Source organism: Hypanus sabinus, chromosome 2 (assembly GCF_030144855.1).
Source record: "Hypanus sabinus isolate sHypSab1 chromosome 2, sHypSab1.hap1, whole genome shotgun sequence".
Classification (NCBI taxonomy): Eukaryota; Metazoa; Chordata; class Chondrichthyes; order Myliobatiformes; family Dasyatidae; genus Hypanus; species Hypanus sabinus.
The window spans coordinates 179,153,102-179,177,748 of NC_082707.1; the positions used below are offsets into that span (position 1 = coordinate 179,153,102).

Below are 24,647 nucleotides of genomic sequence, written 5' to 3' on the forward strand. Positions count from 1 at the left end.
TTTTCCCATGGAATATTCAAGAAAGTAAATGGGACCACACTCATTGGAAAATGGAACCTCCACCATCAGCCTGGATTTCACATTTGACATCATGAATATAAATTTTCTGACTTACAAGTGAGTATCCAACCACTGAACCACTGCCGACAACCTGCACTCTATTTAACCACAGTTTCTCCATGCAGAGAACCAAGGATTGCATGCTGTGGGATAAATGAGCACAATCATAATTTATCCAAGGAACTTTTTTGTCTCTCTGTGGAAAAAGAAGCCAAAGGGAGTGGAAGATCAAGGAGTAATACAGCATGGAAACAGGTCCTTTGGTGCAACTAGTCCATGCTGTCCAAAGTGCCTACCACACTCCCGTCACCCACTCCCAGGGCAGTGCAGGAGCAGTCATTCATCACCTGACATAGTCACGACTTTTCTTGTTGATGCTGTAGTTGGTCAAATGCATGTACTGATTCTTGATGTTCCTTGTTCCACGATCATACTTCACAGTGGCAAACCTTTAAATAGAGAGTAGATACTGCAGTTATATTCCCAAACTTTGCATCATTGGAAACAGCTTTCCTCATTCAGTTCTACTGTCAATATAAGAAAAATACAATGCAATGAAAAGGCAGCGTAAAAACATGGGCAAGCAAAGGGCTAACAAATTAAATTACAAAGAATCATAAAACAAATAAAATACCTTATGAACACTGAATAAAATAGGAACAACAAACTAAACACTGGAAGAACTCAGTAGGGCAGATTCAGAATCAGGTTTATTATCACGGACCCATGTCATGAAATTTGTTGCTTTATGGCAGCATTGTAGTGCAGGATATAAAAGATTCAAGAATTCAGATTGTCTGATGTTATTTCATGTATACAAGTGTAAGGAGAACAAAATAATTGTTACTCCTGACCTAATGCAACACACAAAAAATATAAAGAACACTGTAACAATGATTTTAAAAAATACATAAGATAGCTTATGTACTACACAGATTGATTTTATGTCCATAAAGTGTTGATCAGTCTTATTGCTTTGGGAAAGAAACTGTTTTTGAGTCTGGTGGTCCCAGCGGGTGTGCTACGTAGCCTCCTCCCTGATGGGACTGGAACAAACAGTCTATGAGCAGAGTGTGTGCAATCCTTCATGATGTTACTAAGTGGAGTATGAGGTGTTGGCCTTCCCATTTGTGTCTGGCCTCTCTAGCAATAGAGAAGTTCGAGGACATGCTATGTTGGTGCCAAAAGCAAGATGACACTTGCATACTGACTCCACCACATCCATGGCAGTGTTGGCTGTTCATGCCAATTGTGTGGAATTGAAGGTGAGATGAAATGACGTGCACATGGAAGTCTGAGATGACTGAGGTGATCTGCAAAATGGTCACCTAATCTACACTGCCTCTCCAATATGGAGGGGTCACATCACAAGCACCAAGTTCAGTGGACCAAGGTGGAGGAAGTGCAGATGAGCCTAGGCCACACCAGGAAGGGCTGTTCAGGTTCCTAGATCCTGGAAGACTGGGGTGGGGGTGACAATAAAATGACAGATAGTACACTTTGTTTGGTTACAGAGGAATTGCCAGGGGTCAGGAAGAGAGGAGCAGACCAGGAAATCTTAAAGAGAGCAGGTCCTGTGGAAGGCCAGAGGGAAGGATGCAACTATTTCGAACCAGCAGAAATGGTGGAAGATGATGTGCTAGATGTGGAGATGAACTGGACTTTAGGTCTGTTCTAAACACAAGAGATTCTGCAGATGCTGGTAATCTTGAGTGACACACACAAAATGCTGGAGAGAAATCACAGAAAATCTGCAGCATCTTTGGAGGAAAATAAACAGTCGATGTTTCACGCTGAGACAATTCATCCGGACTGATGAAGGGTCTTGGGTCCAAAACCTTTATTCTCATCTATTGATGCTGCCTCACTTTCTGGGCCTTATTTCTGTTCTGCCTAGGGTGGTGGGGATGAGGGTACTGGTGTGATTACAGCAGTGTGCAGAAAATGAAGGGCATACATGTGAGGGTTCCATCAACTACAACTAGACTAGGAAAGGTGCAATCACTCTGGTAGGATTGAACTATAGAACCTGCGCCCCCCCCCCACACACACACACACTCACTCAATAGCCATCAGGACATCGAGGAACAGATACACAGGCAGATTAAGTAAAGGTGCAAAAACAATAAGGTTGTTGTCATGGGGATTTCAACTTCCCTAATATAAACTGGGACCTTCTTAGTGAAAATGGTTTAGATGATTTGACAGGTGTATCCAAGATAATTTCTTAAATCATTATGTAGGTAGTCCAACAGGAAGGACTGTACCGCATCTGGCGTTGGGTAATGAGCCTGGCCAGGTCACCAACATATCAGTGGGTAAAGTAGTTAGGGGGAAAGAGACCACAATTCCTTAATTTTTAAGACAGCAATAGATAAGGATAAGCATGGACCTTGTGGGAGAGTATTAAACTGGAGTAGGGCAAATTAGGTAGGAGCATTAGGTAGGAACTAGAGAGAGTTAATTGGGAATGGCTGTTTTTGGGCAAATCCTCTGACATGGAGGGCAGTTAAAGACCAACTACACAGAGTACAGAACTGGTGTTCCCATCAGAAGGAAAGCCAGGGATGGCAAGAACCTTAGATGTCAAGGGAGGTGATGAATTTAGTCAAAAAGAAAAAGGAAAGTATATTGGGGACAGATGATCTAAGGGAAATGTACAGAAGAAATGTGGCAAAAGTTCAGGGATATCTGCGTGGAGTTCTGTATAGGTACATTCCAAAGAGACAGGGAAAGGATGATAGGGTACAGGAACCATGGTGTACAAAGGCTGTTGTAAATTTAGTCAAGAAGAAAAGAAAAGCTTACAAAAGGTTCAAAAAACTAGGTAATAATAGAGATCTAGAAGATTATAAGACTAGCAGGAAGGAGCTTAAAAAAGAAATTAGGAGAGCCAGAAGGGGCCATGAAAAGGCTTTGGCTGACAAGATTAAGGAAAACCCCAAGGCGTTCTACAAGTATGTGAAGAGCAAGAGGATAAGATGTGAGAGAATAGGACTAATCAAGTGTGACAGTGGAAAAGTGTGTATGTAACCGGAGGAGACAGCAGAGGTACTTAATCAACACTTTGCTTCAGTATTCTCTACGGAAAAGGATCTTGGCGATTGTAGGGATGACTTGCAGTGGACTGAAAAGCTTGAGCATGTAGATATTAAGAAAGAGGATGTGCTGGAGCTTTTGGAAAGCATCAAGTTGAATAAGTCACCGGGACCAGACGAGATGTACACCAGGCTACTGAAGGAGGCAAAGGAGGAGATTGCTGAGCCTCTGGCAATGATCTTTGCATCATCAATGGGGACGGGAGAGGTTCCGGAGGATTGGAGGTTGTTGTTCCCTTATTCAAGATAGAGATAGCACCGGAAATTATAGACCAGTGCATCTTACTTGAGTGGTTGGTAAGTTGATGGAGAAGACCCTGAGAGGCTGGACTTATGAACATTTGGAGGCATAATATGATTAGGAATAGTCAGCATGGCTTTGTCAAAGGCAAGTCGTGCCTTACAAGCCTGACTGAATTTTTTGAGGATGTGTCTAAACACATTGAAGAAGGAAGAGCAGTAGATGTAGTATATATGGATTTCAGCAAGGAATTTGATAAGGTACCCCATGCAAGGCTTATTGAGAAAGGAAGGAGGCATGAGATCCAAGGGGACATTGCTTTGTGGATCCAGTACTGGCTTGCCCACAGAAGGCAAAGAGTGGTTGTAGACGGGTCACATTCTGCATGGAGGTCGGTCACCAGTGGTGTACCTCAGGGATCTGTTCTAGGACCCTTACTCTTCGTGATTTTTATAAATGACCTGGATGAAGAAGTAGAGGAATGGGTTAGTAAATTTGCTCATGATACAAAGGTTGGAGGCTTAGTGGATAGTGTGGAGGGCTATCAAAAGGTTACAGCGAGATATTGATAGGATGCAAAATTGGGCTAAGGAGTGGCAGATGGAGTTCAACCCAGATAAGTGTCAGGTGGTTCATTTAGGTAGGTCAAATATGATGGCAGTACATAGTATTAATGGTAAGACTCTTGGCAGTGTGGAGGATTTGAGGGATCTTGGGGTCTGAGTCCATAGGACACTCAAAGCTGCTGCACAGGTTGACTCTGTTGTTAAGAAGGCATATGCTGCATTGGCCTTCATCAATCTTGGGATTGAGTTTAGCAGCCGAGAGGTAATGTTGCAGCTATATAGGACCCTGGTCAGACTCCACTTGGAGCACAGTGCTCAGTTCTGGTCACTTCACTATAGGAAGGATGTGGAAACCATAAAAAGGATGCTGAGGAGATTTACAAGGATGTTGCCTGGATTGGGGAGCATGCCTTATGAGAGTAGGTTGAGTGAAATCAGCTGTTCTCTTTGGAGTGACAGAGGATGAGAGGTGACCTGATAGAGGTGTATAAGATGATGAGAGGCATTGATCGTGTGGATAGTCAGAGGCTTTTTCCAAGGGCTGAAATGGCTAGCATGAGAGGGCACAGTTTTAAGGTGCTTGGAAGTCGGTACAGAGGAAATGTCAGAGGTAAGTTGTTTTTTTTTTTAAAACCACAGAGCGTGGTGAGTGCGTGGAATGGGCTGCCAGTGACGGTGTGGAGACATATACAAAAGGGTCTTTTAAAAGACTCCTGGACAGGTACATGGAGCTCAGAAAAATAGAGGGCTATGGGTAACTCTAGATAATTTCTAAAGTAAGGACATGGTCGGTACAGCTTTGTTGGCCGAAGGGCCTGTATTGTGCTGAAGGTTTTCTATGTTTCTATACAAAGCTTAGGAAGCTAGAATCAAACAGTGCCCTGGAGGTTTATAAAGAAGCCAGAAAAGTACTCAAGCAGAGAATTAGGAAAGCCAGGAGGGGCCATGAAAAGTCCTTGGCAAGAGAATTCCAAGGGATTCTGTATACATACATAAAGAGCAACAGCATAACTAGGGAGGGGTGGGACCACTCAATGATAAAGGGGGCAACATTTGCTTGGATGCAAAAGATGCGTGTGAGATTCTTAATGAGGACTTTATATCAGTGTTACCAAGGAGAAGGATGTGGATATTAGGCAGATCATTGTCAAGAGTATTGAATTGCTAGAGCATTTTGAAGTAAAGGAGGAGGTAGTGTTGACTCCATTTTAAAAAAAAAATAATTTCTACATTAAGGTACAGTGCAAAATAGGTTTGTCCAGCCCTTCAAGCTGCACCACCCAACAACCTCCAATTTAACCCAAGTCTAATCATGGGACAATTTACAATGACCAATTAACACTACCAACCACCATGCCTTTGGACTGCAGGAAGAAGCTGGAGCACCCAGAAATATTTCACGCATTACAGAGAGGACGTATAGACTCCTTACCATAAGGCCATGAGACCATAAGACAAAGGAGCAGAATTAGGCCTTCAGCCCATCAAGGTTGCTCCATCATTTCACCACAACTGATCCATTTTCCCTTTCATACCCATTCTCCTGCCTTCTCCCTGTAACCTTTCACGTCTTGCTAATCAAGAACCTATCAAACTTCGCCTTAAATACACCTAATAACCTGGCCTCCATAGCTGTCTATAGCAATGAATTCCACGCATTTACCACCCTCTAGCTAAAGAATTTCCTCTTCTCCATTCTAAATGGACATCCTTCTATTCTGAGGCTGTGCCCTCTGGTCCTAAACTCCCCCACTATAGGAAACATCTTCTCTACATGCAGTCTATCTAGGCCTTTCAATTATCGATATGCTTCAATGAGATTCCCTCCCCCCCCCATTCTTCCAAATTCCAGCAAGCACAGGCCCAGAGCGATCGAAAGCTCCTCATACAATAATCCTTTCATTCGCAGAATCAACCTCCTCTGAACCTTCTCCAATATCAGCATATCTTTTCTGAGATAATGGATCCAAAAATGCTCACAATTCTCCAAGTAAAGCCATACCAGTGCCTTATAAAGCCTCAGCATTACATTCTTGCTTTTATATTCTAGGCCTCTCAAAATAAATGCTAACATTACATTTGTTTTCCTCACCACTGACTCAAACTAGAAGTTAACCTTTAATAAGTTCTGCATGAGGACTCCCAAGTACCTTTGCACCTTGGATTTCTATATTTTCTCTCCATTTCAAACTAGGCTTTTATTCTTTCTACTAAAGCGCATGACCATACACTTCCAGAAATGGTATTCCTTGCCACTTATTTGCCTATTCCCTCAATCTGTCTCAGTCCTTCTGCAGATACCCTTATTATTGAGGGGAACGGCTACAAGGTTACTCTGCACTGGCTGCCCATTTCCTTTTCCTCGCCTGGCAGTCATCCAGGTACCTGTCTCCTGCAACTTTGGGATGACTACCTTCCTGTAACTCCTGTCTATCATCTCCTCATTTTCCCATATGATCCAAAGGTAATCAAGCTACAGCTCCAGTTCCTTAACGCATTCTCTGAGGAGCTGCAGTTTGGTGTACTTCATGCAGATGTAGTTGGAGGTTAGAGGTCTCCCAGAATCCAGCATCACACACAAAGAACACAACATGGCCCTGGGAGCGATTCTCACTGCACCAACTATGCAATAACAGACAGAGAACGAAAAAGAAACTTGCCTTGCCTAAGTCACAATAATAGAGTCCACTCCAATAATGGCTGCTCCACTTGACCCACCTTATATTTGTTTGCTCTTGCTAATGAATCATGTTTAATTAGGCCACTGGAAAATAGATGAACTCCAAAGTCCAGAGCAATAATAGTGTTGCGCTAACTACGGCACTATTGTGGCACCTAAAGATGGATAAGTCCCCAGGACCTGATGGAATATACTGTATCCCAGATTACTGAGAGAGGTAAGAGATAACTGAGGCCTTGACCAATATCTAGTGTCCTCTATAGCCACAGGTGAGATCTCACATAGCTAATTTTGTTCCATTGGTCAAGAAGGGAACCAGGGATAATCTTGGAAACTATAGACTGGTGGATCTCACATCAATGGTGGGGAAGTTCCTGTGAGAATTTTTTAGGAATAGGATTTATGACTATTAGAAAAATGTAGCCTAATTAGAGAGAGCCAGCATAGCTTGTTGCGGGACAAGCCACGTCTAAATAACTTATTGACGAGGTGATGAGGGTTATTGATGAAGGTAGAGTTCTGGATGTTGTCTACGTGGTTTTTAACAAAGCATTTGACTTGGTCCTTCATCAGTAGAAGACTCATCCAGAAGATTTGGTAAAATGGCACAGTGACCACTCCAGGTTCAACCAAAGGTGTAAATGTTTGTCCTTTACATTTTTTTGATTATCGCAAGACACTCCCAGTTATCAAGAGCATTCAGTACTGCAGACCTACCCCACTAGTGAATTGTTCGATAGTGGGGGAACTGCACTTGCTACAAGAAGGCATCAGAATTGGTGTGCAGAAGTGGCATGTAAAAAAGTCATATTCTTGGAATTTTTTTCTTATGATTGCAAGACGCTGTTGGACATTAGTAATGCAGAATTCTGCAAGTATGGTTTACTGGTTCAATGGTAACACCAACGGCAGAGATTGTAGTGCAGATGAAGTTCTCATGCTGCAGCTTACATGGAGATAGATGCCAGAGCAGTGTAGGAGAAAGGAAAGGCACAGCAGTCATGATGATTGCATGTTGGGTTGGCGGCTGGCCCCTCCAGTCGGTGCTACTCTCCAGCGTATACTCAGTGGAGGACAAGCTGGATTGTGTTCATCTGCAGCTACTTGAGGGCATGATGATTGGACTGCTGTGGGCTTGTTCTTGCTGATAATATCCATGCACCATCAATGTATGGGACATGACACTCAGGGACAGGGTATATTATATTTTGTGTGGCTATATTTACTGCTATCTTATATATGCGATATATGTCTTGTGCTGTGTATGGCTGCAGGCACCTTGGCCCTGGAGGAATGCTGTTTTGTATGGCTGTACTTATTTGGGTATTCATGTATGGTTGAATGACAATTAAACTTGAACTTAAGATGCATGTGATCAAAGGAGAATGGATGGTTTGGATTTAGAACTGACATAGAAGACGAAGGGTGGTGGTCACAGGGACTTAGTCTAGCTGGAGATCTGTAATTAATGATGTTCTACAGGAATCTGTACTGAGATCTCTGCTGTTTGTGATGTATATAAATGACCTGAATGAAAATGTAGATGGGTAGGTATGCAGATGATACAAAGATTGGTACTGTTATACATAGATAATGTAGATAACTAGCAAAAAATACAGTGAGATAAAGAACAGGAAAAATGGCAGATGGAATTTACCCCAAATGTAAACTGCTGCACCTTAGTAGGTCAAATGTAAAGAAATGGCAATACCCTTAAAAGTGTTGAGGAGTAGAGGAACCTTGACGTCCATGGTCATAGCTCCCTGAAAGTGGATACGGCGCTTGACAGAATGGTTAAAAAGGCATATGGCATGCTTCCTTTTTTAGTCAAGGCATTCAATTCAAAGGTCAGGAAGTTATATTGCAGCTTTATAAAACTCTAGTAAGGCTGCTTCTGGAGTATTGTATACAGGCAGGATGTTGAGGCTATGGAGAGGGTGCAGAGGAGGTTTACAGTATTCTACCTGGATTAGAAGCCATGTACTATAATGACAAACTTGGGTTTTCTTCTCTGGAGTAGCAGACGCTGAGGGGAGATCTGACAGAGGTTTAAAAGATTATGAGAGGCATAGAGTAGATAGACACAATATTTTCATAGAGTTGAAATGTCTAATACCAGGGGACATGCATTTAAGGTGAGAGGGGGTAATTTTAAAGGAGATGTAAGGGGCAAGTTTGTTTGTTTTACACAGAGTGGTGAGTTCCTGAAATGCACTGCCTGAAATGGTGGTGTACAGGAAGACACATAGGACAGGGTTTCTCAACCGGGGTTCCGTGAAAGATCTTGATTTTAAAACAATAAACATCCTTTTTTGAACTTTGTGCAATGTGTGATGCTGGCATTCTTTTATTAGAGGTTTCTCTGCCCTGTATGGCAGTGCACAGTAGGATGATGTATACTTGGTTGAGTCCATTCTCAGTTTTTGACACAAGATAGAGGAGGAGAATACGGTAGGCCGATGAGGAGCATGAAGTGGATTTTCCGAGCATTGAATGGACTTGCCCAACTTGGGCTGTAACCTCAGCCTCCCACTCCCGAATTACCTCCCCTTTGCGCACCGCTGACTGGCTTATGGGAGCGAACAAACTACCAGTGTAGTAGAAAATTGGAGGGAAATTTTTATTCTAAAGAAGGAATTTATATGTACCATGACTCAGTTGCTGGCCTGCCACTTTGTCGTTGTTGTAAACTTTACAAAAGGTGGATTGTGTGTGGTGAAAAAGCACAATAGCACCTCTTTTACCTCAGATGGTTGAAGAAGTTTGGTATGAGTCCCCAAATCCCAAGGACTTTCTACAGGGGCACAATTGAGAGCATCCTGACTGGCTGCATCACTGCCTGGTATGGGAACTGTACCTCCCTCAATTGCAGGACTCTGCAGAGAGTGACACGGACAGCCCAGCGCATCTGCAGATGTGAACTTCTCAATATTCAGGACATTTACAGCAACAAGTGTGTAAAAAGGGCCCAAAGGATCATTGGGGACCTGAGTCACCCCAACCACAAACTGTTCCAGGTGCTACCATCCAAGAAATAAAAGCCAGGACTGACAGGCTCTGGGACAACTTCTTCCACCAGGCCATCAGACTGATTAATTCATGCTGATACAATTGTATTTCTATGTTATATTACCTGTCCTGTTGTACATACTAGTTATTACAAATTACTATAAATTGCACACTGCACACTTAGATGAAGACATAACGTAAAGATTTTTTACTCATGTATATGAAGGATGCAAGAAATAAAGTCAATTCAATTCAAAAAAAATTCTGATGTTGTTATAACACACTGCTTAAACATTGCAAATAAATGTTCATGTTGTAAAAGGCATCAATTAAAATCAATTTACAACTTTATTTAAATTAAATCTACCGAGCCTACCTTTAGAGAAGTTAATAATCCATTTTAGCTTAAGCCAGTTCTTTAACAGAAATTTATTATGTTTGCCTTTTGAGTTATGAAAGTTATTTAAAAAGTTATGAAAGGGAAAGAAAGAGTAATTTCAAGACAGGTAAGATAAGCTTAATTACCTGTTTATTTTAAAGAAATGTTGGCTAAAAATTCATGCTCTACACAAAAGAGCATTGACAATTATTTTTGGATTATTATATCTATAGCTCACCGATCATGCTAATGTACCATGAGCTGTAGATACAATAATTTTTACGCAGTGGTTCCCTGAGACCTGAAAATTATTTCAGGAGTTTCTCCAGGGTAAAAAAAGTTGAGAAAGGCTACATTAGGAAGTTTTAAGGATTTCTTTACTTGGCCATTTGATTACTAATTTTGGTTTGGTGCAGTATTTTGGGCTTAAGGGCCTGTTCCTGTGCTGTTCTATATTCTAAGTTCTAACAGAGGGGAGGCCATGCTTCCAGAGGAGGTCATTTCAGAAACCTTAAAGCATCAGGCCTTGGCTTGAGAACAGATATACTGAGAAAAAGGAACCTCATCCTTCCAGGAGGAAGGATGGGAGGAGAGGTTTTACTCCAGAGGAAGCCATCAGGAAATGTCAAAAAGCTGGGACAGGCCCCACAAAAAAAAGGTCAGGGCACCAGCCTTCCTGCATCTGCACGTTTGATGATCAGGTTAGAATTGTCAGGAAAAAGGAAAGTTTGGAATGGGGTCACTCAGAGACCATAGAACCATAGAACATTACAGCATAGTACAGGCCCTTCAGCCCTCCATGTTGTGCTGACCCATATAATCCTTGAAAAAAAGTACTAAACTCACACTACCCCATAACCCTCCATTTTTCTTTCATCCATGTGCCTGTCCAAGAGGTTCTTAAATACCCCTAATGTTTTAGCCTCCACCACCATCCCTGGCAAGTCATTCCAGACACTCACAACCCTCTGTGTAAAAAACTTACCCCTGATGTCTCCCCTAAACTTCCCTCCCTTAATTTTGTACATCTGCCCTCTGGTGTTTGCTATTGGTGCCCTGGGAAACAGGTACTGACTATCCACCCTATCTATGCCTCTCATAATATTGAGACCTCTATCAAGTCCCCTCTCATTCTTCTACGCTCCAAAGAGAAAAGTCCCAGCTCTGCTAACCTTGCTTCATATGACTTGTTCTCCAAACCAGGCAACATCCTGGTAAATCTCCTCTGCACCCTCTCCATAGCTTCCACATCCTTCCTATAATGAGGTGACCAGAACTGAACACAATACTCTAAGTGTGGTCTCACCAGAGATTTGTAGATTTGCAACATGACCTCTCTACTCTTGAACTCAATCCCACTGTTAATGAAGCCTAGCATCCCGTAGGCCTTCTTAACTACCCTATCAACCTGTGCAGTGACCTTGAGGGATGTATGGATTTGAACCCCAAGGTCCCTTTGTTAACATCCACACTCTTAAATAACTGACCATTAATCCTGTCCTCTGGTTTGTCCTTCCAAAATGCATCACCTCACACTTGTTCAGATTGAACTCCATCTGCCATTTTTCTGCCCAGCTCTGCAGCCTGCCTATATCCTTTTGTAACCTTCAACAACTTACAGCTCTATCCACAACTCCTCCGATCTTCGTGTCATTCACAAACTTACTCACCCATCCTTCAGCCTCTACATCCAGGTCATTTATAAAAATCACAAATAGCAGGGGTCCCAGGACAGATCCCTGCGGCACTCCACTAGTCACTAGTCCTCCAGGCAGAATACTTTCCTTCCACAACCACCCTCTGCTTTCTTCCTTTAAGCCAATTTTTTATCCAAACAGACAAGGTGTATCATATCCGGCCCTGGGGATTTATCAATCTTAATGTTTTTAAGAAGATCCAGCACTTCTTCTTCCTTAATCTCCATATTGTCCAGCACACGGGCCCACTCTACTTCGACCTCACCCTGATCAGTTCACTTGTGAATACTGAAGCAAAGTATTCATTTAGGACTTCCCCAACCTCTGCCACTTCCATGCACATGTTGACCTCTTTATACTTTAGCGGTCCCACCTTCGTTCTCATCATCCTCCTATTCTTCACATACGCATAGAATGCCTTGGGGGTTCTCCTTAATCCTACATGCCAAGGCCTTCTCACGCCCCTTTCGAGCTCTCCCAAGTCCTTCCTTTAGCTCCTTCCTGGTTACCCTATATTTCTCATAAGCCCCTCCTACTTCCTGCTTCTTATATCTAACATATGCTTTCTTTTTCCTCTTGACGAGTTGCCTCACATGTTTCATCAGCCACGGTTCCCTTTTCCTACCATTTTTTCCTTGCCTCAGTGGGACAAACCTATCCTGAACCCAGCTCAAGTGGTCTCTAAATTTCTCCCACATTACTTCTGTGCTTTCCCCTTTGAATATCTGTTTCCAATTTACTCTCGCTAGTTCCTGCCTCATCCCTTCAAAGTTAGCCCTTCCCCAGTTAAGCACTTTACTATTTTGTCTGATTTTATCCCTTTCCATAGTTATGCTGAAGCTAAGGGAGTTGTGGTCACTCTCACTAAAATGCTCCCCCACCAAGAGGTCTGTTACCTGACCAAGTTCATTACCCAGAACTAGATCCAGTATAGCCTCTCCTCTCTTTGGCTGGTCCACATTCTGTGTCAGAAATCCTTCTTGAACACACCTGTCAAATTCAGCCCCATCTCTCCCCCTTGCACTCAGGAGGTGCCAGTCAATATGAGGGAAGTTGAAATCACCCATAACTACTACCCTGTATTTCCTGCACCATTCTAAAATCTGCCTGCTTATCTTCTCCTCGGTGTCCCAAGGACTATTTGGGGGCCTATAGACTACTTCCAGCACAGTGATTGATCCCTTCCTATTTCTGACTTCCACCCAGACTGACTCTGTGGACACTCCTTCTGCAGCGTCCTCCCTTTCTATAGCCGTGATACTATCCCTGATCAGCAATGCCATTCCCCCCTCCTCTTCTACCCTCCATCCTATTCCTTTTAAAACACCTGAACCCCGGGACCTGCATCATCCAATCCTGCCCTTCCTCCAACCAAGTTTCAGTAACGGCCACAACATCGTAGTTCCACGTACTAATCCATGCTCTAAGTTCATCCTCCTTGTTCCGAATACTCCTAGCATTAAAATAAGACACATTTCAACCCCTTTAACTGGCTACAATTATGTTCTGTCCCCTGTCTGTCCTTCCTCATCAACTCCGAACTCTTAGCATCATGCCCTTGTCCTTATACCTTAATCCCTGAACTCACATTCTGATTCCCACCCCCCCCCCCCCCATCAAACTAGTTTAAACCCTTCCCAACAGCTCTAGCAAACCTGCCCACCAGGATATTGGTCCCCCTGGGATTCAAGTGCAACTCGTCCTTTTTTGTACAGGTCACACCTGCCCCAAAAGAGGTACCAATGATCCAGAAATCTGAATCCCTGCCCCCGCTCCAATCCCTCAGCCACGCATTTAACCTCCACCTCATTCTATTCCTATCCTCACTGTCACATGGCACAGGCAGTAATCCCAAGATTACTACCTTTGAGGTCCTGCTTTTCAACTTCCTTCCTAACTCCCTGTTGTCTTCTTTCAGGACCTCTTCTCTTTTCCTACCTATGTCATTGGTACCAATATGTACCACGACCTTTGGCTGTTCTCCCTCCCACCGCAGGAGATCTTGAACGCGATCAGAAACATCTGACCCTGATACCTGGGAGGCAAACTACCATCCAAGTTTCTTTCCTGTGTCCGCAGAATCACCTGTCTGACCCCCTGACTATAGAGTCCCCTATTACGACTGCCTTCCTCTTCCTTTCCCTACCCTTCTGAGCCACAGGGCCAGACTCTGTGCCAGAGGCACGGCCACTGTCACTTCCCCCCCCAACAGTACTCAAACAGGAGCACGTATTGTCAAGGGGTAATACCACAGGGGTACTCTCTAGTACCTGACTCTTCCCCTTCCCTCTCCTGACTGTGACCCATTTCTCTGGCCCCTGTGGCCCCAGAGTGACCACCTGCCCGTAACTCCTCTCTATCACCTTCTCACTCTCCCTGACCAGACAAAGGTCATCGAGCTGCAGTTCCAGTTCCCTAACATGGTCCCTTAGGAGTTGCATCTCGATGCACCGGGTGCAGATGTGGTCATCCGGAACGCTGGGAGACTCCAGGACCTCCCACATCTGACACCAACCAGAGAAAACTGGCCTCACACACATACTGCTTCCTTTTACAATCAACAACTGCCTCACCTCATCCCGTTACCGCCAAAGCCCTTTCACTCTGCTGCCTCTCACTCCGCTGCTCGCTCCCAATACTGCCCGCTGGATATGGCTGCCTTCTTTTTAAACTGTTCGCGCTCAACTGATTGACATCATGCACCTGCGCAGTCTGGCCTCTCTCTTCCCCCGAGAACTCAAAATGTTTTCCCGCTGGAAATCCTTAGGTGCTCTCCCGCTGCCTTCTCGTTCAGATAATACCACAGGTAATAATAGGCAGATGGAAGAAATTTTGAACCATTCTTTCATTCAATATTTACTAGGAAGATAGATCAGGTGGACATGACACTAGGTAATGAGATTGAAATCAGGTGTTTTACAAGAGAAAACAGATATTAACAGGGAAATAAGGTCATCAAAAGTTACAGGAAGAAGGCAGAATCAGATTGAGAGGGACAATTGGTGGAATGGCCTAATTTTGCTCTGATGTCTTATGGCCTTATGATACATTACATGAATTAAGTTAAATTCAGAGAATAAAGTCCTCTGTTGAAATGGGTTTACTCCAGTATTTTCAAAGAATCTTGGGAAAGGACAGCAGATCTTTTGCTATACACCATCCTTAGAAAAATATGTAGTGCCCAAACATTGGTGATTAGCTAATACCTATATTTGAAATTGGATAACACATGGACATACAATTATAAATCTATTGGTTCATCCCTGATGGTAGGAGAAGTTTTCAAGTTGCAGCTGAAGGATAAAACAACACTAGGAAACAAAAAGGGAAGTAAATGAAGGGAATCAGGAGATGAAGTTGGTGTAGAAAAACGGTGATTGCCTCAAAGATCAGCTGTAGAATATCAAAAGTACAAAACAGGAATATACCCTTCGGCCCGTATCTACACCAACCATGATGCCAAATTAAACTAGTTTCATTTGCTTGCACATGGGCCATTTCCCTCTATTCCCTACTTCTTCTTGATGGTCTAAATGCCTCTTATGCATTGCTATCGTATCTGCTTGCATCTACCTCTCAGTAAAATAACCTTGGCTTGCACACCTCCTTTAATCTGTACCCCCTCCCGCCTAAAACTTGTACACTCTAGCATTCCAGCATGGGAAATACTGCAAATACCAATTGTCTACCCTAACTAGCTGCAATCTTTTATTGGCAAAGCAGGCACAAGATGCTAAATAGCCCTCTTCTACTGTGTGCTCTTATAAATATTCAGTTTGCATTTTATAAAGGGATGCATTGCTAAACCAATCTAATTAAAATTTCAATGTGGTAAAAATAGAATAGTAACAACAATGAAAATGCAATAAATGTAATTTCTCCAATTTTAAAAACACTTTGTCCACAACAGATAAATGAATAAGGTTGAAGTATTCTAAGTTTTTCCTCTGTAATTTTTGAGAATTCATTTTCAGTATCACTGGTGAGAACAGCTTTTACTCTTAATTCTTCAAGAGTGCTGTAAGCCACTACAGTGTTATTTTTTGCACTCCTCACTTTATACACAGTTACATGTTTATGTACATACATGTGTAAATACATGCTTATGTGCATATACAAGTATACATATACATTTATGAGTGTATATGTACATATGACAATGAACATATGTTACACACACATACATATGCATATGCACAAACACACAGATGCACCACAAAGAGCATTCTTACTAGTTGCATAACCATCTGGAATGCAGGGGCCACTGCACAGGATAGGAAAAAGGTACAAAAAGCTCGATTATAGGCACTAGCCTTCCCAGCATCGAGGCAATGCCTCAAAAAGGCAGCATCCATTATTTCAGGACATGCCCCTTTCTCATTGCTGCCATCAAGGAGATGATACAGGAGCCTGAAGACACACACTCAATGTTTCAGGAGCAGCTTCTTCCCCTCGGCCATCAGATTTCGGAATGAACAATGAACCCATAAACACTTCCCGGTATCCTTCCCTCTCTATTTGCACTACTTATTTAATTTATTTTCTATATATACTTAGAGTAATTTAAAGTTTTTATTATGATATATTGCAATGTATTGTGGCTGCAAAGCAACAAATTTCACGACATATGCAAGTGATAATAAACCTGGTTCTGATTAAGTGCTTTTGATGAAGGTACTTCCAGCAATGGCATTTGATGAGGACTAGAGACTCAGGCCAAGCATGAAAGAAGGAACCAAGTCAGTAAGGTGTGCAACATAGAGCAGAACTTGCAAGCATAGTCAGGGCCAAATAGCAAAGTGAATTATAGCCAGCTCCAAAAAAAGAGAATAAGAGTAATGAATATACAATGGAAAAATGTGTGTTCCATGAGGATCTGTTGTACCCAATTTACATTAATGACCTATAGTCTCAGAAATCAAGAAATAATTTCTCAGCTTGTAAACATTACCAAATTCAGGGAGATTTCAAAACTGAGCAGGACACAACAACTTAAAGGATTCATTAATTCACTGACTGGGCAAATAATTGAAAGATAAATGTTAACACTGTTACAAATGTAACGCAACTCTGAGGGGCCGAAGGTTACAAAGTCGCCCCCTTCTTTTTGAGAATCGCAAGATCGCTATTAATTCGGGTCTGAGACCCAGGAAATGAGAGAGAGACATCCAGAATCCATAAGGGTTTGGAATGTGTCCTGGCCTCAGCAAAACGGAACCACTGATAACGGCTATTGTGTTTTGGAGACGGAATTGTGTATTGAGTACTGTACTATTCATTGAAACCCCTCAGGGGACAGCCAGAGTGGGCTGGTTGAGGGATTGCATCATCCCAACCTGAATGACATCTGAGACCCTGTGAGTAAGGATAAAAGAGGGTCTGGGGAACAACCCCTTGAGATGCATCAGGAGAAACACTGGAAATCCAGTGACAGCGTTTTATAGCAAAAGCCGGTAGGGGCTCATGTGCGTCCTCCCTTGCCTGGGTTGGTGGGCTCACCACGGAAGAACGGCTTAGCTAAAGGAGAGGCCACAAGTGAACGGCCACACCAACGGGACTCCTGACAGATTGAAATCATAAAAGGAAAGCCAGCAAGTTTTTCTCCAAATCTCTCTCTCTCTCCAACCATTACAACACAGCGGTCCCAATGGCTGCAGCCTGCATGAACTGAGTAAACTATATATTTCCATCGGACAATACATTATCCCCTAGACAACGATAGAGCTTATTTCTTATTGATTATTATTATACCCACGCGTTTAGATTTAGTATTGATGACGTATATTATCTGTATATTTGCATTGATATTATTTTTGTGTATTTTTACTAATAAATACTGTTAAAAATAGTATCATCAGACTTCAACGGACGTCTCCATCTTTGCTGGTAAGTGACCCAGTTACGGGGTTCGTAACAACACAAGTAAATGAGTCAGCACATTTTGTGAGGAAGAGCTCGCTTATTACATGAAAGGTACACGTTTAAGAAGGATAGAAGAACAAAGGGATCCTGGGAATCACCAAAAGTTGCACCATAGATAAGCCTAGAGAAGTTATACTAAACCTGTATCAATCCTTGGTTTTGTCCACATTTCAGTTCTGCACACATATGAAAAGGGTATGGAAGCAATGAAGAAGGTGCAGAGAAGATTTTAACCAAAAGTGAAAGGGTATAATACCAGGAAAGCTGAACAAAATCGCTCTCTATTTAAAAGGTTTCAAAGGTACATTTAATATCAAAGAAACGTATATATCCCAAAATGCTTTTTCTTCACAACCTTCCGCAAAAAGAGGAGTGCCCCAAAGAATGAACAACAGTTAAATGTTAGAACCCCAAAGACCCCCCCAGCTCACCTGCCTCCCACATGTAAGTGGCAGCAAGCAATGATCCCCCCTCTCCCCACCAGCAAAGAAAAAAGCATCAGCACCCACCACCGAGCACTCAAGCGTGCCGCAAAAGCAATAGCAAAGACACAGACTTGCAGTACTCGAAAGACTGCGTGTTCACCTGGTATTCAACATATCACAGGTTCTCTCTCTCCCTAACAAGGGAGAAAGAGATGTCTCCATTTCATAGCAAGAGGTGAGACATAACAAACAACTCGCTGTTTTAAGATGTTAAAATTCTGTTGCGTTGCTTTTTTTGAGCTCTGTGCCCAAAGATCTCAGGTCTCTGGGCACATAGCAAAAGATCTCTTTAATTGATTTAACCTCTTTAACTACAATTATCTTTACTAAAAGTGCTTCAGGATTAAACAAAGCAAGATTTTGACAGGGTGGACAAAGGAGAAATGTTTCCATTGTAGGGAAGGTTAGAATCAGAGGCTGTCATCAGTGCAAGAGGGTGGCAAGAAATCTAAAAGAGGAGATAGAAGAAATGTGTTTACGCAAAGAGAGGTAAAAATACAGAGCTTACTTCCATGAAGAATGGTCAAAGCAAGCAGTCCCGATGCACCCAAGGGAAAGTCAGAAAAAAAATGTCACACTTATAGGTTTAGGATAATTGAGGGGCAGAAAGAAGCTCAAGTATAAATGTCAAAATGGACTTGTCAAGCCGAATAGCCTCTCTCTGTCCCACATGTATGTAGTCCTAATATTTTTCAGGATACTGCAGCTAACCTTCTCCAATGCAATAACACACTAACTGGTATTCCAGGGCACACGGACCTTGCCCATTGAATTGGCTGTTGGCAGAGACTGAATGGTGCTGCCACCTTGTGTTTAACAACAATACTGTAATTAGAGGTTCCGCAATTCAAAATGCCAGGTCCTGCACCAGGCACTGTTTCTGATTACAAGTTCTAGTTCAAATACTTTTATTGTCGTTCAACTATATATACATGTATACTGCCAAACAAAATAACATTCCTCCAGACCAAAGTACACAACATAGTACCTTTAACTCATACACAACACATAAAGTAATATTATCATAAATAAATTAACAAATATCTTCCAGAAATTTGACATCAGAATCAGATTTAATATCACCAGCATATGTTGTGTAATCTGTGTCTTTGTGACAGCAGTTCAATGCAATATATAATAATAGGGAAAATCAGGAATTATGGTAAGTATATAAATATTAAAGTTAAATTAAACAAGTTGTGCAAAAACAGATAAAATAAAAAGTAGTGAGGTAGTGTTCACAAGTTCAATGTCCATTTAGAAATTGGATGGCAGAGGGGAAGAAGCAGTGCCTGAATCATTGAGTGTGTGCCTTCAGGTTCCTGTACCTCCAACTCTGATGGTAACATTGAGAACAAAGTATAATCTCGGTGATCAGGGTCCTTAATGATGGATGCCACCTTTTTGAAACTCCTTGAAGATGTCCTGAAAACTGAATACTGGTGCTCATGATGGAGCTGACTAAGTGTACAACTCACTAGCTTATTTCGATACTGTGCAGTACCCTTCCCCCGCACCATCCCCCCCATACAAGATGGTGCTGCAGCCAGTCAGAATGCTCTCCACAATATTTCTGTAGAAATCTGCGAGTGTCTTTGGTGGCATACCAAATCTCCTCAGACTCCTGATGATACACATAGGAACTTGAAGTTGCTCACTCCTTCTGATCCTTCAATGAGAACTGATATGTGTTCCCTCATCTTACCCCTTCTGAAGTCCACAATCAGTTCTTTGGAAATTTAGAATTAGGTACATTTACAACACAAGTTAAAACGTAAACAATATTAGTGCTACTTTGCAGCACAAAACAATGCTACAAAGAACCAGATGTCCCTCAAATATACCACTATCATTGTGTCCCCAGTGAGAATTGTAAAACTTAATCTGGACTGACCACCAGGGTAGTATGAGGCATTATACATAGTGTCCTAGACAGCTAGGACACTGTGAGGGGTTATACAGTGTCCTGGACAGCCAGAGCTATACAGCAGGTTAGTTTTCCCAATATCTACTCTTACATCCACTTCAGTGAATTGTTTATTTGAGATACAGCATAGTATTTAATGAAATATCACACACACATAAAGAGTAGTCCAAGTGTGGAACATATTGTCAGGAGTGACAGATTACTCACATTTAAGAGACTCATAGATAGGCACATGGAGGAAAGAAAAATGTATAGCTATTTAGAAGGGTAGGGTTACAACGACCTTAGAGTACTTTAAAAGATTGGCACAACTTTGTGGGCCAAAGGGATTGCATTGTGCTGCAATGTACTATGCTTTATGTTCTAAAGTCTTACAGGCAAGCAGTGGAATTGAGCACAAGTCACTGGTGCTGTAATAGGTTTCCAAAAGATAAACTAGGGGTCGGAGGGTTGGTGGGTGACAAGTGGGAAGTCAGCTACGCAATATAATATCTCACGTACATGTGCACATATATAAACACAAACACACACACACACATCTTCAAGTTTTGCAGTTGGTGAATGAAAATGGTAGATTCAATTGCCATCATGTGGTCCAAATGGGAATAGCATTATTCACAAGTTCAAGTTTAAGCTTAATTGTCATTCAGCCATAAATGAATACAGCCAAACAAAACAACATTACTCTGGGACCAAGGTGCAAAACACAGTACCAAAAGCCATACACAGCACAAGGCACACATAGCACATACAAGATGGCAGTAAAATAAAGTAACAAAAAAAAGACCACTTGGCCGAGCACATATGCCAGAAAAAGCAGGATCTCCCAGTGGCCACCGTTTTAATTCCACTTCCCAATCTCACTCTGACACTTCCATCCATGGCCTCCTTTACTGTTGTGATGAGGCCAGACTCACATTGGAGGAGCAACATCTTATACTCTATCTGGGTAGCCTCCAACCAGCTGGCATGAACATTGATTTCTCAAACTTAATGCCCCCTCCTCCTCCATTCCCCATCCCTTTTCCCTCTGTCACCTTATCTCCTTGCCTGCCCATCACCTCCCTCTGGTGTTCCTACCCCTTTTACTTTCTACCATGACCTTCTGTCCTCTCTTATTAGATTTCCCCCTTCTCCAGCCCTGTATCTCTTTCACCAATCAATTTCCCAGCTCTTTACTTCACCCCTCCCCACACACCTATCACCTTGTGTTTCTTCCTACCCTCCCTCCTAACTCTGACTCATCTTTTTTCCTCTCGTCCTGCTGAAGGGTCTTGGTCCAAAACATCAACTATACTCTTTTCCATAGATGCTGCCTGGCCTGCAAAGTTCCTCCAGCATTTTGTGTGTGTTGCTTGGATTTCCAGCATCTGCAGATTTTCTCGTTTGTGTAGGAACAGGATGATTTGGCAAATGAATGAGGACTGAGGAATTGGTGCAGGGGCAGGGTTTCAGATTTCTGAATCATTGGGATCTCTTCTAAGCAGGTATGACCTTTTCCAAAAGCATGTGTTACACCTGGCTGAACCCAAGGGGACCAATATCCTGGAAGGCATATTTACTACAGCTGTCGGGGAGTGTTTAAAATAATTTGGCAGGGGGATGAGAACTGAAGTGATAGGCCAGAGGATGGAGTAGTTGGTGTGCAAGTAGATGAAGTCCGTAATGAGTCTGAGAGGAAGGATAAGCTGATGATAGGGGAAAATTGCAGTCAGTAGGATGATACAAAGCGTAACATGGGAGCAACATTGAAAAGAGTGATAAAATCAGGACTGAAGATGTTATATTGAATGTACACAGTATACAGAATGAGACAGATGATCTTGTAGCAGTTAAGAGATTGGTCGGTATGATGTGAGCATCACTGAGTGTGGCATAAAGAAGATCATAGGTGGGAGCTTCACATCCAAGGATCCACAATGCCTCGAAAGGACAGACAAGTAGGCAGAGTGGTGGGGTGGCTCTGTTGGTAAAAAATGAAAATCCAATCCTTAGAAAAAGGTGACACAGGATTGGAAGATGCAGAGTTCTTCTGGGTAGAAGTAAGAAACTGCAAGGGTAAAAAGACCCTACTGCAAGGTATATACAGGCCTCTGAACAATAGCCAAGATATGGGATACAAATTACAATGAGAGATACAAAGGCATATAAAAAGGGCAATGATACAATAGTCATGGGGATTTCAATATGCAGGTAGACTGGGAAAATCAGGTTGATGCTGGATCTTAATAGACTGAATTTGTAGAGTGCCTATGAGATGGCTTTTTTAGAGCAGCTTGTGGTTGAAGCCACTAGCGGAAAGGCATTTCTGGATTGGGTGTTGTGTGATGAACCAGATGTGCTTAGAGAACTTAGGTAAAGGAATCCTCAATAGGAAATTATGCCAATGTGATAGAATTTACCCTCCAGTTTGAGAGGGAGAAGCTAAAGTCAGATGTATCAGTAAAGTAGAGTAAAGGGATATACAGAAGCATGAAAAAAGTGTTGGCCAGAATTGCTTGAAAGAGGACACATGCAGTGATGACGGCAGAAAAACAACAGCTGGAGATTCTGGTAGCAATTCGGAAAGCACAGGATAGATACATCCCAAAGATGAAGAAGTTTTCTCAAAGGAGGATGAGGCAACTGTGGCTGACAAGGAAGTCAAAGACAGCATAAAAGCAAATGAAAGGACATGTAATATAACAAAAGTTGGAGGATTGGGAAGATTTTAAAAACTAACAGAAGGCAACTGAAAATCCATAAGAACAGAAAAGACGAACTAGGAAGATAAGCTAGCCAATTAGGCACAAAGGTAGCATAGCAGTTATCACAATGCTATTACACCTCAGGGTGTTCAGAGTTCAATTCTGTAAAGAGTCTGTGTACTCTCCGTGGAATGCTTGGATTTTCTTCGGATCCTCTGGTTTCATCACACAGTCCAAAGATATACCAAGCAGATTAACTAGTCGTTGTAGATTGTCCCAGATTAGGTTAGAGTTAATTGGGTTTGTCCAGGATTGTTAGGTCGATATGGCTCAAAGGGCTGGAAAGGCCTACTCCACACTGTATTGTGGAATAAATAAATAAAACAATGTAAATCAGAAAAACGTAAGTTTTTCTGATATACAGAGAATAAAAGAGAGGCAAGAGTGGATATCAGACCACTGGAAAATGACACTGGAGAGATAGCAATGGGGGACAAAGAAATGGCGGACAAATTTAATTAGTATTTTGCATCAGTCTTCACTGTGCAAGACACAAGTAATATGTAGAAATTAAAGAGTGTCAGTGGGCAGAAGTAAGAGTACTTGCTATTACGAAGTAGAAGGTACTTGAGAAAATGAAAAGTCTAAAGATACTGTAGATAAATCACCTGGACCAGATGGACTGCACCCCGGGGTTCAGAAAGAGGTTACTAAGGAGATTGTGGAGACACAAGTAATGATCTTTCACGAATCACTAGATTCTGGCATGGTTCCAGATGACCAGAAAAGTGCAAATGTCAGTCTTTAAGGGAGGGAGGCAAAAGAAAGGAAATTATCAGCCAATTGGTCTGACTTCAGTGGTTGTGAAGACACTGGAGTCTGGTATTAAGGATGCGGTTATGGGGTACTTGGGATGTACAAGATAAAACGGGCCAAAGTCAGCATGGTTTCCTTAAAAGGAAATTTTGCCTAACAAATCTGTTGGAATTCTTTGAGGGAATAACAAATACGATAGATGGTGGTGGGGGGGGGGGGCGTCAGTGGATGTTTACTTAGATTAGGGAGTTAACATTGGCATGTGCTAAAGGTAATGCAGTCGTTATGGGAGATTTCAACATGCAGGTGGACTGGGAGAATCAGGTAGGTGCTGGACCCCAGGATAGGGAGTTTGTGGAGTGTCTAAGGGATGTATTTTTGGAACAGCTTGTGCTTGAGCCAACCAGGAACGAGGCTATTTTGGACTTGGTGATGTGTAATGAACAGGAATTGATAAATGATCTTGAAGTAAAGGAGCCATTAGGAAGTAGTGATCATAACATGATAAGTTTTTATCTACAATTTGAGAGGGATAGGGGCAGATCAGAGGTGTCAGTGTTGCAATTAAATAAAGGAGACTATGGAGCCATGAGGGATGAGCTGGCCAAAGTTAAATGGGCGGATGCCCTGGCAGGAAAGACAGTGGATCAGCAGTGGCAGATATTCTTGGGCATAATACAAAAGGTGCAAATGCAGTTCAATCCAATGAGAAGGAAGGATTCAAAGAGGGGGAAGGGGCCACAGTGGTTGACAAAGGAAGTCAGAGATTGTATAGCATTAAAGAAAAAGAAGTATGACAGGGCTAAGATGAGTGGGAATACAGATGATTGGGAAAGTTTTAAGGAACAGCAGATCTTAACTAAAAAAGCAATACGGAGAGAAAAAATCAGGTATGAGCTCAGTCTAGCCAGGAATATAAAAGGGGATACCAAAAGCTTTTTTAGCTATGTGAAGAGAAAGAAGATAGTTAAGAACAATGTTGGCCCCTTGAAGAATGAATTGGGAGAAATTGTTATGGGAAACAGGGAAATGGCAACAGAATTTAATGCATACTTTAGATCTGTCTTCACCAGGGAGGTG

At 42.3% G+C, this 24,647-nt stretch overlaps 1 protein-coding gene across 11 annotated transcripts in view; it reads right to left on the reverse strand.

The window, feature by feature from the left end:
- Positions 1-24,647, reverse strand: part of ttll5 (tubulin tyrosine ligase-like family, member 5) — a 439,573-nt gene that overhangs the window by 328,011 nt on the left and 86,915 nt on the right. For all 11 annotated transcript variants that reach the window (XM_059960284.1, XM_059960287.1, XM_059960300.1 and 8 more), the window contains one exon: positions 408-509. In XM_059960284.1, the coding sequence (XP_059816267.1) occupies positions 408-509 (102 nt within the window). The remainder of the gene's footprint in view (positions 1-407; positions 510-24,647) is intronic.